The 15,430-nt window shown below is 37.4% G+C and overlaps 1 protein-coding gene across 13 annotated transcripts in view; it reads left to right on the forward strand.

Annotated features, from left to right (window-relative positions):
* Fryl (FRY like transcription coactivator) overlaps positions 1–15,430 on the forward strand; it is a 230,725-nt gene that overhangs the window by 185,362 nt on the left and 29,933 nt on the right. For all 13 annotated transcript variants that reach the window (XM_070012498.1, XM_070012504.1, XM_070012503.1 and 10 more), the window contains 7 exons: positions 482–672; positions 2,337–2,431; positions 3,400–4,007; positions 4,348–4,445; positions 8,794–8,964; positions 10,812–10,952; positions 13,292–13,489. In XM_070012498.1, coding sequence (XP_069868599.1) covers positions 482–672; positions 2,337–2,431; positions 3,400–4,007; positions 4,348–4,445; positions 8,794–8,964; positions 10,812–10,952; positions 13,292–13,489 — 1,502 coding nt within the window. The remainder of the gene's footprint in view (positions 1–481; positions 673–2,336; positions 2,432–3,399; positions 4,008–4,347; positions 4,446–8,793; positions 8,965–10,811; positions 10,953–13,291; positions 13,490–15,430) is intronic.

The following is a 15,430-nucleotide window of genomic DNA, read 5'->3' on the forward strand; positions in this document are numbered from 1 at the left end:
TAAGGGAAAATAGAGATGATAAAAATTCCTTCTTAAACTAATAATTCTTCTAAAATCTAAAATTTAACACAGCAAAACAGTATGTTTCTACAGCATTGGTCTTGCTTCTAGGGACATTCACAATGACTGGAGATACTCTTGTTTCCATTGCTGGGTAGGTCCAAGGGGTGGGTAGAGAGAGTCCAGAGATATTGGTAACATCATTCAGTGTTCAGGACAGCCCTTCAAAGCATCAAGAATTACCTGGGCTAAACATGTTAGTGGTGCTATAGTTGAAAAACCCTGGTGCCAAGGACTGCTTCCCTGGGGACCAGGATGAAGAGCCATCTAACATGCAAATGGAGTTTAATCAGAAACATTGACTTACACAAGTTTAAGTGTTGACAGGTTGGCCAGATAGTATATGTGATTCCAGTTTTAAATGTGATTATAACCCCTGTAGTCCATAAAAATAAGAACTACGTGCTTGTTTCCTTTGCAGAAGGCATTCATTTGGAACATCATCTTAGTGAAGTTGCTCTGCAAACGGCGCTTTCTTGTTCTTCTCGACACTATGCTGGGAGATCCTTTCAGATTTTCAGGGCCCTGAAGCAGCCACTGTCTGCAGCTACACTTTCTGATGTTCTCTCCAGGCTTGTGGAAACTGTAGGGGACCCAGGAGAAGACGCCCAGGTGGGTCGTTGCATTCTTTTGACAGTTATTGGACAGTTTCTGGTGGTCAAACACTTGTTGCTAAATAGTCCTGTAGGTAGAACTAAATGATGGTCATATAGAATTGCTCATTCCAAGTTAGCACACAGGCAGATAATTAAGACAACTTAAAGTTTTGTACTTACTATTGAGTAATCTGGAAAATATATTTAATAACCTAGAGTTTACATCATACAGTCTTTTACCTGGCAGAGAAAGCTTTACAGACACAGGACACAGCTGAATACTATCCAAGAATGATAAAGGAAGTTGAATTTAAATAACAGGAAAAAAGGTTAGATTTTGGTTTTAAAGACCATTAAATGAAATATTGCAGTATATAACTTAAACTTGATGTGAAAATTGAACTAGGAAAATTGAGGGGATGGGTGAATTGGGAGAGATGTAGGAGAATTATGAAAGAGCTGACATTGATGAAGATGCATTGTACTTATAAACTGAGTTATAAACTGAATTGATATGTTTTGTACAATTCCTTAAATTACTAATAGTCATTTTTTAAAAAGAACTTAGGTTTGTACAGTTCAGTGATTTTATTAGCCCTTCCCTAGAACTTGGAGGTCCAGCACACATAATACATTTTATTTGGTAATAGATGCTATGGAAATAATTTTGAGTAGCAGGCGATTAAGGAACAATGACTGTGAAGAAAATTTTGTGGAGTAGGAGATGAAGGAGCTATGATTGATGGGAAATTGTTTTATGTATGATCTTCTAGTTTTTGAATAGTGGGACACCTGAGTCCAGTGAGAAGAAAGCAAGAGAAAGAAGTATAGTGACTCTGGGGTAGAGGCAGTAGGGTTTTTGCATCTTGTTTTGTTGTGCTATTTTGAGGTGAATTTTGAAAACTAATGTGACTAGCATGTACTGAGGGTATGTCAGGAGGAGATGATGAGGTATCTGGTCTAGAGAATTCCCTGGCAAGAGGTTTGGCTTACCCCTTCAGGCATCTGGGTGGTTTCCATTGGAAGCAGAAGAATGGGCAAGAGGTTTTCGTGAAAATGCAGGCTAGGATAGTGATACGTTAGATCTATCACAGGAAAGCTGTGGGCATAGCAAAAGGTAGTCATATTTAGAGTTTTGTTGAAGGAGTGGGTAGTAGAGGGGTTACTGGGGCTTGAACTCAGGGCCTGGGCTCTGTCCATGAGCTTTTTCACTCAAGGCTGGTGCTCTATCACTTGACCCTCAGCTGTACTTCCAGTTTTTTGGTGGTTAATTGAAAATAAGAGTCTCACTAACTCTTGCAGGGACTGACTTCAAACTGCAGTCTTCAGATCTCAGCCACCTGAGTAGCTAGTATTCTAGGCCTGAGCAACCAGTACCTGATAGAGCATACTTTTAAGGTGATATTTTTAACACTTGCTGCTAAACTCAACTTACAACTTCTAATAAAAGAACAAAGAAGGCTCTTAGACTTGTCACCTGAGAAATTTCAGGTAAATTATAGAGTCATTTTAAGCAATTTGTGCCATTAGTTTGATAAGTTTTTATCAGTCAGCAAAATTATGTTACTCGGGAGTTTATTTTGTGATATTAATGTCAAGTTGGTTCAATTTAAAATCTCATCAGGAAGTCCGTTGCAAATTTTTTTCAAGCATAATTAAGACCTGTCCTTCTTTCCCCAGGGATTTGTAATTGAACTGCTTCTTACCTTGGAATCTGCAATTGATACTTTGGCGGAGACCATGAAACATTACGATCTTCTTTCTGCCCTTTCTCAGTAAGACCTTCAACCAAAGAATCTATTGAATATGGGATACCAGTATCAAAATGCATATAACATTGTGTTACTCCAACACCAGCAGTGAGAGTACCCCAAAAATGAGATGGCTGAGTAGCGTGGGACACAGGCTTGAGACAGAGAGGGCTCACGGTGCCAGTGCAGCGCTTCCGGTGTCCATGTCCTTACTCTCTACTATTGGGCTCCGTCTACAAGCCCCATTGCTGTCACACCGAGTCCCTGTGCTCCCCAAGTGACTCCCTAGGACACACTCCCTCTGAAGCAACCTTTCCTCCTGTGTTCTCTGCCTTTCAAGGTTCAGCTCAAGTATGGCCTTCGAGCTAAACATTTCTAACTCCCTCAAGGGAATTCTCAGTGTTGCCTTAATACTCCAATAATTGTAATTAACAGTATAAATCTATACATATGTCTTGTCTGGCACCTTCGATAGTCTTGACTTAATTTCCCTGCTTTTTGAATACACACTCCTGGTGCATTTAGAAGGCCTTCAGTGAATATTGTTTTTCTCAGTAATGGTTGGATATGATTCGAAGAAGGAGAAATCAGAGTTAGAGTTTTGAGTTTGGTTTTCTTGGAGACAATGTGCCATGTAAAGAAACAGGCACACCAGGACTGTCCAGCTTGAAGATGATAAGCCAACAAGGCCTGTTCTGGACATGCTTCATTCCTAAGTCCCAGATCTGACAGTAAGTGATTACTATAGCAGTATTTTCTCAGCAATTCAAACCTCATCCTACCTCAAAAGCAATGCCCACAGTATAAATGGTACTCTTTGTTGTACATTTCCTCTGGAGGCAGAACTAAAAATTGAAGAAAGAAAGTCAGTTATACTAAAACAGAATTTTTCTGGTTATAGTTACTGTCTTTCCGTTTTCAAGGGTATAAAGTTAATGTAAAAAGAAATGATTTAGACATGCATTCATTGTTTCTTTTTTTCCCTTCCAAAGAACCTCATACCGTGATCCTATAATGGGAAACAAGTATGCAGCTAACAGGAAAAGCACTGGACAACTCAATCTAAGCACAAGTCCCATTAATAGTAGCAGTTATTTGGGATCCAACAGTAATACAAGAAGTAACTCTCTGAGATTAAGTTTAATTGGTGACCGAAAAGGTGACCGGCGGCGCAGTAACACACTGGATATAATGGATGGACGGATAAACCATAGCAATAGCTTAGCTAGGACTAGAAGCCTTTCCTCTCTGCGGGAGAAAGGCACATATGACGTGCAGTCCACTACTGAGCCTACCAACTTGATGGCCACCATCTTTTGGATAGCAGCATCTTTATTAGAATCAGACTATGAATATGAATACCTCCTGGCTCTCAGACTTCTCAACAAACTGCTTATCCACTTGCCTTTGGATAAATCGGAGAGTCGAGAGAAGATTGAAAATGTACAAAACAAATTGAAGTGGAATAATTTTCCAGGCCTTCAACAGCTCTTCCTTAAAGGTTTTACCTCAGTATCTACTCAAGAAATGACCGTACACCTCCTCAGTAAACTTATTTCTGTCTCCAAACACACATTGGTGGATCCTTCCCAGTTGTCAGGTGATGTTAATATAATTGTAGCAATGTTAATATAATTGCATTTTAATGTAATTGAAGTATGAAGTCATATTTGTTTTGAAATCTGCTTTCTGCCATGTGTTTTTAATTCGTTACATAGCTTAAGTTATCTAAAGGATGTAAAAGATCAAGTATCCCAGGAAAGGAAAAAGTAAACTGTTGCTGCAAACACCTTGGGCTGGGGAACTGACTCCAGTGAAAGTATGCCTACCTAGCCAAGGTCCTAACACCACCAAAAATGAAATAAAATTAAATAAGTAAAGTACCTTAAACTTTTTAAATGGTATGCAATAAAATTGGTTGTTTGTTTGTTTTTTGATAGGCTTTCCTCTTAACATCCTTTGCTTATTGCCTCATTTAATCCAGCATTTTGACAGCCCAACTCAGTTTTGCAGAGAAACAGCTAGCCGGATAGCAAAGGTAAGCAAGTCCTATGCTACAAATAATACTATAAGGAAATTGCTCTTAAGTTTCTCCTAAGAGGGAGCCTCATAGAAATCTTCTTACTGTTTTGTCATATGGGAAATTGACATTTAAATGTTCATTCTCTTTGTGCATATAAGAGTTACCTATAATGTAAGTTACAACTATTCAAGTAATAGTGAATAAAGTTATTAATTAGTGTAACCCTCCTCTTGAGTCTGAGTCATTTTCTGCTCTTTTTCTCTCCTCTCTATCTCTGTCAGTTTCTCACTATCAAATATTGACCCAGCACTGGGTTAAAGCTGGTAATACAATACTAAGCAAAGTAGTCAAATACCTGTGGATCCCAGAGTGGGACCTGCAGTCAGGGAGGTAAGCCGTTACCATCAAGGGTGATACTTTTTACTTTCTCAGTGATAGCGAAGAACTTTTTAGCAGCACATACATAGATGTGTAGAGGAAGTCCTGTCTTCCTCTGGAACGTATCCAAGACAGAATAGGACTAACACAGTAAGATCTCCTGATAAGAGGCCATGTGTGGGTTTGGAGGTTGAAGGATTGACATGTGAAAGACCACAAAGAACAGGGCATAATGTATTTGAGATTCTGAAAGTTCTCCCTTAGTGCTTGTCTTTTTTGCTTTCAACATTTTTCCCTCTACATCTTCTCTGCTTCCTTCATTCCTTCTTCCTCCTTAGATCTTAAGTTTTAGAAGAATATGATTTTGATGTTTTGTCTTTTTAATGATTTCCTATCTTAAGAACAATAAAGATTCCCCTTAAGGTGTTATGGTTCATGACCTATAATCCTAGCACTTGGGAGGCAAAATGAATATGAGTTTGAGGGCGGAGTAGGGGGAAAGGGAAGAAACAAAAATAAAGAACAATAAGGAATTCTTAACTAGCTTGCCTTCTTAACATTTTTGGTCAGCCGGGCACCAGTGGTTCATCCCTGTAATCCTAGCTACTCAGGAGGCTGAGAACTGATTATCATGGTTCAAAGCCAGCCCAGGCAGGAAAAGTCTGTGAGACTAGGGACCCAGGACCAGAGTTCTAGCCCCATGATTGACAAAAGAAAAAAAACATTTTTGGTCAGTCACTCAGCTTTTCCAACTGAAAATACAGACAGTATTAGGAGGAATTATAGAGATTCAGTAGTCTGTGGACAGGAGTAAATAAGGTGAACTTCGAGTGAGGAGGAGGAGGAGGGAAAAAAAGAACAGGAAATTCTCAACCAAAGAGAACAAGAAAAGAAAGTTTTCAGGAAGAGCATTTTATAGAAGCAATTTTCTTAAAAGCTGTGATTCAAATAACAGCTCAGAATATGGACAAAGCAAACATATACAAAGTCAAGTAAAACACTTCTTCCTGTGACCCAACTCTGCTAATAAGTACACTGAGTTACAGATGGAGAGGGTCTTATACTACCATTTTAAAAGCAGGTGCTTTTAAGAAGCTGTTGCTATAGTTAATAGAAACGTATTTTATTTCTTAAATAAAAATTGTAGTGGGAGGAAATAATCCAAAAATATGTTTTATTCTTGGTTTTATTTTAAATGAATAAAACATTATGGTTTTTTGTTTGTTTTGGGTTTTTTGCCAGTCCTGGGGCTTGAACTCAGGGCCTGAGCACTGTCCCTGAGCTTCTTTAGCTCAAGGCTAGTACTCTGCCTCTTGAGCCACAGCACCACTTCTGGCTTTTTCTGTTTATATGGTACTCAGAAATTGAACCCAGTGCTTCATGCATGCTAGGCAAGCACTCTGCAACTAAGACACACTCCCAGCACCAAGTGTGATTTTTTTTTTTATATTAAAATACTGCCTTTTGAAAATGATTATTTGAGCCAAGACCAATGGCTCATATCTGTAATCCTGGCTACCTAGGAGGCCGAGAATTGAGGTTTGAAGTCAGCCCAGGTGGACAAATCTAAGAAACTCTTACCTCCAGTTAACCACCAAAAAGCCCAGGACTGGAAGTGTCGCTCAATGGTTAGAGTAAGCAAAAAGGAAAAAAAAATAATAAAACAAGTGAGAACTCAGCCTGAAGTCATACCCCCCAGTATTAGGGCACAGGCACACACACAAACACACAAGAAAATAATTATCTAAAAAAAGCCAACTCTACATGCTTTTTGCACTAATAATGTAAAAGTGACAAAGTTGCTAAAGTAACTTTGATTTTCATTCTCTACTGACATCATTAAAAAACAAGGATTTGTTTTTTTCTAAAAGAGATGTTAGAAAATATAAGAGCAAAAAGTGTGTATGGCTTAATTTGGGATTTTAAGAGACTTGAATGACACAAGTACTCTAGTAGAGGAGGTAGAGTTACTAAAGAGGCCATGTGGAGTGTGCTGAGTAGCTGGCCTCACTGAGCAGCCTGGGCTAGCTGAATGAGGATGGCCTAGCCCTTGAGTATGATGATGCCATGACCACATCAGGGCAAGGGAAATTTCCCAGGTAGCTGTTTGTCTTAAAGAGCTCAAATGGTGCCTTCTGTGATAAATTGTTTTGAAGTCTGCTTTCTTCCTGTTGAGCAGCATACAAAGGTTCCCTCTATGCTTTTAGCAACCTGCAGGGTGTGAATTAAATGCATTCCTTAATTTATTCTCCCACTTAGAGCTGTTGAGAGTAATTTTCTGCCATTATGTACTTCCTCATTATGTAAATATCGCCAGTTCTGCTGTTTGTGTCCATGGAGAGCACAGAATTTCAAAATGAGACAACACTTAACGACTAATACGGTTCTCTCATTATGACAAAAATAGTATGCTGAAAAACTTTATTATGGAAACAGTCTCTGGAACATTTGTTAACCTAATCTTAAGACATTTACTATAAGATTGCATAGCATGTTTTCCAAGAAATTCTCTCTTTTATAAAAAAAAATTCTTAGAAATAAATCATTCTTTGGGATAAAGATGTTATTTAAGTTTGTAAGAATTCAGTAAGGGCAAGTAAGTATGGTGGCATACCACAATCCAGCTCTTAAGAGAAGCTAAGGGCAAACAAATCTTGTTTCATAGTAAGACTCATCTCAAAAAACAATAACAACAAAAAAGAACAAACAAGAAACGTAAAAAGCAATGAGAGTTTATTCTTCAAGAAATTTTGTCGTGTTTTTAAGAATTTGAACAAGACACTGAAAATTAGGGGATTTAAAAATGCATGTAAATTATTATATGTTGAAATGGAAATAATAGTTTTCCTTTTATTTGTTTCATAAGAGATTAATCCATGAAACCAGCTGCTCTTAGTAATTCTATAGAATAACTTTCAGGTACTATATTCATAGCTTCTGCACATGCATTTATATCTTAGACCTATCAGTGATAACTTGATAGTCTCCAAGTCTGTTAAATATCTTCTAACTTATCAAATAGTCATTTATAATTCATGAGAAAGGTGTGTGTGTGTGTGTGTGTGTGTGTGTGTGTGTGTGTGTGTGTGTGTGTGTTTTAAAGATAATACTTAATTTCATTACTAAATGTAGGCAGTTGTTAAAATATATATAAAATGAGTAAATACTAAACATTAATCATATCAAAGAATAAAGGAAAATGAAAAACATACATGATGAATCTAATCTTTTATGATATATAGACTTATGTGTGATATAAGACTAGCAGGGTCCTTTTGCAGTTCTAGATTGTTCAGGTGTCCTCTAGAGGGAGCTAAGACACATTTCATCCAGTCAATAGGATTCCCCAAACATAGGTTGATTCAGATTCCATGATACCGTATCAAACAAACTTTGAAAATTCCTTTAGGCTATGGAGTGGCACCAAAAAGGTTGGGCAAACTCCCAGAGCTTAGATGTTTCCCTGATAAGCAATTTAAGGTGATGAAGTGCTTGAATATGTCACACTTGCTGAGACTGCTTTGTGAGGCCCTGGACACTGGAGACTGAAATACTTTCTCCCTAACACAGCTACGCCAAACCAGCTTGAGAAAGCCCAAGTTGAATCTTCTGTTTAGGTTCTTATGCACTGAAATGTAGAAGAATTAAACCAAACAGCAACAAAAATGATCATGAATTTAAGGTTTACAAAGCCATAGGTGGTAGGTTTTTACCAGAAATTTTTTTATAGTGTCAGACTAGAAAAGGCCATACTTCTTAGTACTCATAGAAGAGTTTCATACAGCAATCCTATTTCCATTTCATCTGTTGTTCTCTTAAGAATGCTGTCTTTTTTGCTATTTTCTTTGACATTTCTACTTATTAAATGAATTGAAATTTTAGAATACACACTCGTTCCATTAAATAAATGCATTGGTATAAAAATCAGGCTTCAATGTGTATCTTGATTTTTTTTATGAGTGAATTAATTGTGTATGTTCTCTAGGTTTGTGCAGAAGAAAAATGTCCCACGCTTGTGAATCTGGCTCACATGATGAGTCTATACAGTACGCACACGTACTCCAGAGACTGTTCTAACTGGATCAATGTCGTGTGCAGATACCTGCATGACTCCTTCTCAGATACCACATTCAGCCTTGTGACGTACCTAGCAGAGGTAAACTTAACTTAGATGTTTTTATTTTTAACTACTTAGGCAAAATTTCCAAGTAGGTTTATTTGTGGAGTGTCATTTCTTTTCTAAAAGAAACAGGAGGTGTGGCTCAAGTGGTAGAGGGCCAGCCTTGAACAAAAAAGCCTAGCAAAAGGTCAAGCCTCCATACACATACACACACACACACACCTAACATCTTTTCTAAAAGAAAATATTAATTTCAGGTAGGCAAGAAATTTTCCTTTTCATTTCCATTGCTTTGTCTTAGAACTTGTCTTTACGTGACATTACGCTAAATAATGTCCTCATTATTAACAGTGGCACCTTAGTGTTTTAGTACATTTTGATCCTAGAGAATAATTGTAATTTTTTTTCTACAAGATTAGTTTTAATTTTGAAATCCTTTCTAGATTAATAGAGCAATATGCAAAGGCATTTCTGCTGGGTACATTTTTATTTTGATGATAGATTTTCTTACTGAAAATATGATTTTGAAAGGTATAAAAAACAGAATCACAAAAGAAAGTACAATTAGAACTGCATAATAAAAAGGTAATACTCATTTGTGGAGGCCTCTGAGCTTAATGCCTGGCAATGTGAATTACTAAGTAAATAGCTACACAGAAAAGCATCAAGTAGAAGAAATTCTTTATCACTAAAAATATCCACTTAGGATAAAGTAATCCTTTACTTTGTTTTAGATAATTAACCTAAAAAAATTAGCCATGAAAGGATCTTGGAAGAAATTGCAAGAGACTATTGCTCACAGTACTGTTTTAACTTAGCCAAGCTGCTGTTGTTTACTATGACAAAATGAATCATGCTTGGTGTGAATTTTTTACATATTGGTTTTAATGGGTTTGCCTTTGTCTAGTTGACACATGTAAACTGATGATCTGGCTGCCTTCCTATCCTTTTCTCAGCTTGATAAAATGCTAGATTGATCTCATATCTATACCTCTAGGATGAGAGCCAATATAACCGGGCCTACCCTCTTTAGTCAGCTTATATCGGAATGCTCCAACTACCCTCCCATTGTGCTGCCATGAAGCTCACTGTTGAGGTGGAACCTGCACTCTCTGAAGGTCCACCATGGGGTTCCAGGCATTGAAACTGGCACAATACGGCCTGTTGTGTATCAGATGTGGCTAGTGTTCTTTTACACTACAAAGACAAAAATGGCTTTGCCCCAAATGTTACTTATGTGAGTTATATTAATAACCCTTGGAAGTAGTACAAAGACTAGTTACAAGTAACGTGTCATTAAATTCTGCTCTGGAAATCCTGAGTTAGGTAGTACTACTGTTTATACTTTTTAATTTAAAAAAAAAAACCACAAAAGAGCAGCTGGGCATTGATAGCTCATGCCTATAATCCTCGCCACTCACAAGGCCAAGATCCAGAGGATCATGGTTCAGAGCCAACTGGGACAGAAAAGTGGAAGAAACTCTAGCTCCAATTTAATCAGTGCCGATTGGAAGCATGTCTCTGTGTATGCAAGTCAGGTGAGACCCTGAGTTCTGGTACCAGCACCAAAAAGGAAAAATCAAGTTCTTATTTTTTAGTAATAGTAGTTTTTCTTTGAACCTACAACCAGTGATAGTTTGCTAAATTTGTTAGGTAATGAGACATTATTAAGATGAATAATTATCCTGTTCTCCTTTCTGAAACAAGAAAAAGTGGTAATAATAGACATTAGCTTTCATTCCCTTGGTTTCTGGATCTCTGATCATCTAACCAAAAACTCTTTTAAGTTTGTCTGCTAGCCATAAACCTAAGAGTTTACATCATAAGTGTAAATAGTAAGTTTATTTAACCTGATTAATATCTACTTACTATTTTCCTTTTAGTTGCTAGAAAAAGGATTGTCCAGTATGCAGCAATCATTACTCCAGATTATCTACAGTCTGTTGAGTCACATTGACTTGTCGGCAGCCCCAGCCAAGCAGTTTAATCTGGAGATCATAAAGATTATTGGCAAATATGTACAGGTGAGTGATTCAACAAGAAACAATATATATAATTATAACAACTCCAATTATAACATTTCCAAGAGTAAGAAACATGTTTGAGAAATATATACTACATGAGAAATGTCTTTAAAGTAAAAGGGGATCTTCTATTTTTGAGAAGCAGCTACATGGAATGTATGTGCACAAATGGCCACATTTATCATCTCTGAATTGGAATTGTGACTCATTGTTTTCTTTGTACCATTCTGTTTGTTAATCAGATTCTACATGATAGGCAAATATTACTTTTAGGAGAAGAAGCTGTTTTTTTTTCTTTTTCTTTTTTTTTTTGTTTTTGTTTGTGTCAGTCATGAGGCTTGAACTCAGGACCTAGATGCTGTCCCTGAGCTTTTTCACTCAAGCTTAGTGCTCTACCACTTGGAGCCACAGCACCACTTCCAGTTTCTGGGACTTTCTGCCTGCTCTGGCTTTGAACAATGATCCTCAGATCTCAGCCTCCTGAGTAGCTAGGATTGCAGGCATGAGCCATGGGCACTCGGCTAGGAGAAACCATTTTTTTAAGTCTATATTTTATAGTTGTCTTTTTATGGCTGATTAAAAAAAAAAAAACTTCCCAGGGGAGTGTCATGAAGCTTGAACTGTAGGCCTGGGTGCTGTGCCTGAGCTCTTCAGCTCAAGGCTAGGGCTCTACCACTTGGACCACAGTGCCACTTCCGGGCTTTTCTGTTTATGTGGTGCAGAGGAATCAAACCCAGGGCCTTATGCATGCTAGGCAAGCACTCTACTACTGAGCCACCTTCCCAGCCCCTCCAGATATTTTTAAAACAGGAAAATCAAAGCTGGTCTAAGTGTGAATGGTGACAAGGTTACTTCACTTTTGTGCTAAGCAGATCAGGGGTCCACATGCAATGTATCAAGGGGAGAAACTATACCACTTGAGCCATCCCTTCAGCTCTTTTTGCTTTACTTTATTCTGATATTATCTCACGCTTAGCCTGGCTATCAATGTGAGGCTCAAGATCCTCCCATCTCCCCCTAGTAACTGGAATTTTAGTTATATATACTATCTTGCCCCAACCAAGAGAAAAAACTCCTTATGAGCTTTCCCAGATAAATACTCTAGTTATGTTTACGTTCACTAGAGCAGAATTTAAAAAGAGAAAGACTTGACCAGCAATAAAGTTTGTCTTCTAGCCCATATCTGAAAGTAATAAACAGTATTAAAATGTTTTTGAAGGCTGGTGAAGTAGCTCAGTGGTATAGTGTATGAGAGACCCTCAGTTCAGTATCCAGCAACATTCTTCCTCCCCAAAAAAGTTTTCAATTCTTTAGTTGTGCAGTTGAGATTATTTTTAGATTGTCTTGAAAAATAACAGTTCAAATATTTGTAAAAAAATTTATTTGGTGACACCTATTTATTTAATCCTCAGTAGTAAAAGCTTTAAAAAGCCAACTTATTGAATACTATATTTGCTAGCTCTCACACAGAATACAAACCACCCTCCAATATAATCTATGAAAATATTCCTGAAGAAGTTTTAGTATTTCATAGTCCCAGATCTTCTAATTATTTCTGACAGGGAAAAAAAAAAAAGATGATTCTATAAGTGATTCTTTTTGCATGTGTGTGGTGGTACAGAGTTTTGAACTCAGGGCCTTGAACCTTCCAACTTGCTTGCCCTGCTGGTTCTCTACCATTTGACCCACACCTCCAGCCCAACCTTTTTCTGGTTATTTTGGAAGTCTCATACACTTTTCTACCTCAGCTGACTTTAAACCACTATTCTCTAGATGGCCAGCTTCCTAAGTAGCTGTGATTACAGGCATGAGCTACTAACACTCAGCTTACAGTTGTATTTTTAAAATATCACACTATTATGTAGACCTTTATTGTTATTTTGTGTTTTAGTTATATCAAGAGGGTTGAAAATGGATTTTAGTACTATAAATTTTTTTAAGAAGTAGTTTTTTTCTTTGTATTTTTTAAGGTAGATGGTAATAGAAAAAAGTTGTAAGTTCTTTATTTTAGGCACTTCTCCAAAGCAAAAATAGAATAAACTTCCTGATATTTATAAAAAATTTATTGGAAAGAAACCTGGTATTCTAATATGGTAACTTTCTTAGGTCTATGGTAGCTGATAAACCCGCCAGTACAAATAATAACTTGTGTTTATTTTTTTCTTTCCTTTCCCCTTTTGATACTCAGACTTTCTATGAAAGATTTCAAAGGAAAATGAATCCTTTGCACAGGTGTTTTTGTAGCAATAATATTTTGGTGATCTATGGCTACCCTAAGATTTTGTTCTCAGTTAAATATGCATTTATTCCTTACATATGTGGTTTATTTTTTAAACCAGAGTCCTTACTGGAAAGAAGCCCTCAACATATTAAAACTAGTAGTGTCACGCTCTGCAAGTCTTGTTGTACCCAACGACATCCCAAAGGCCTATGCAGGAGACATAGGCTCTCCTGAAATATCCTTCACCAAAATCTTCAATAATGTCTCCAAGGAGTTGCCTGGGAAAACCTTAGATTTTCATTTTGACATCTCTGAGGTAAGATGTTCAGGAATGGATACAGATTCTCTACTAGGAATTTTCATTGGTACATTTTTTGGAATTCTTATTCAACAAGCATTAGCTGAGATCATGCTCATCTACACTGTGGTAGCTGCTGTAAAAACCAGGGTGGGAGGGGCAGTACCAACAGTGTCTTGAGAAAACAGGCAAAGAAGCATTGTGATAAATGCTTCCTAGGAAATAAGTTAATGTGATGGAACGCTATAGTGTGTACTATAAAAGACTAGCTTCTGGAAGCAGGTCACAGTGGAAAGTTAAGTATGGAAAGATGAGTTACCTAGTCAGGCATACGTGGCATTTTGGAGGAAACAGAAACTAAGTTCAAGAAAAAGGATGATTCTTGCCGGGAAGGCTAAGGCAGTAAGTTCAGTCTTGGCTATGTTGACAAAGTGTTAACACTAATGGAGGTGACCTAATGGGCAATTATATTTGGGGATCTGAAAGTTTAGAGGAAAACTTGAGTGAACATAGAAATTCAAGTATGTTTTTGGAGTTGTGTAAGGGGACAACTGCAGCCATGCATAGACATAAAAAGAAATCAAGGTTAGAAGAGAATATAACCTATGATTCCAAATGTTTCAGGACTAGCCAGAGGCAGGGCAGGGTCCCAGTCCAGAAGGAAACCTTCAGCCAGACATTGTTGTAGTAACATAAAATTCATGTAAAAAATATTGACCTTACCTTGGTGCCATGACTCAAACCTACAGTCCTAACTACTCAAGAGGCAAAATTAGAAAAATTTCATTTAGAGGCTAACACGGGCAAAAAAAAGAAAAATTACAAGATCCCATCTCAAGTAATACAAGCCAGATATGATGATAACATGCCTATCATTCCAGTTATGTGGGAAACATAAATAAGAGGATCATGGTCTACTGTTTGCTGGCCTGAGCATAAACCTTATACCCTAACATAACATTATAGCAAAAGCAAAAAGGGTTGGGGATATGGCTCGAGTGGTAAAAAGAAAAAGGGTAAGAATTTTGACCCTCGCTGAGAATCTGTCCCTACCCAACCCCGCTCTTTTTTCTTCTTCTTCAGAACCTGAGCCCATTGTTAGTAGTCTGAAGGTGTCATCAAAATCATGTTTTGAAAACCAAAGGAAGAATTTTTCAGGAAAGGAATTTTGATCCAGTAGTATAGGAGGGTTAAGGAAATAAAAGACTGGAATTTTCCTTTTATATTGATTAATAAGATTATATAGATTAACAAATTTTAATGCATTTAATCTTAATTTATCCAAAACAATTTTGGTTGTGTTTTAGATGGAAAATATGTTTATTGAGAATGTGTTTTTTAGGGAATGATATCTGAGTGTTTTTAAGATGAAGTTGTAGTTTGGGAAAATGATAGAGAAGCATGCCTGTTCTGTTTCTCTTGAATCAGACACTGTGATCATACTGCTTCATTCTATCATTTGAAGCCAGTTCCCAAAACCTTTATATATGTAATTTTAATATTTCTTCAAGTTTCTTAATCCCTGCAATGCATAGGCACTGGAGATCTACTGGAGGTACAGAGGAGATCACATGGGACCCAGGGGGACACATGTTGTTAGGGAGACACACACGTAAACAAATTACAATCAGCTCTGTAAACATCCCAGTGTCATTACACAGAGGGTCTAAGAGAAGGCCTCTTTGGAAGGCAGGAGTCAATAAAACATGGTAAGGATTTAGGTGGTTTTTCCATGCAACAAATGTCAAAATATAGCTTGATGACTCAGGAGACTGAGATCTGAGGATCATGGTTTGAAGCTAGCCTGGACAGGAAAGTCTGCCTGCAAGACTCTTACCTCTAGTTAACCACCAAAAAGCCAGAAGTGGAAAAGCCAGAAGTGGAACTGTGGCTGCAGTGGTAGAGTGCTGAGCAATAAAGCTCAGGGACAGGCTCTCATGCTTGTGTTTTTACTTTTTT

Source organism: Dipodomys merriami, unplaced genomic scaffold (genome assembly GCF_024711535.1).
Source record: "Dipodomys merriami isolate MVZ:Mamm:240054 unplaced genomic scaffold, mDipMer1.0.p SCAF_9, whole genome shotgun sequence".
In the NCBI taxonomy this organism is placed as follows: domain Eukaryota; kingdom Metazoa; phylum Chordata; class Mammalia; order Rodentia; family Heteromyidae; genus Dipodomys; species Dipodomys merriami.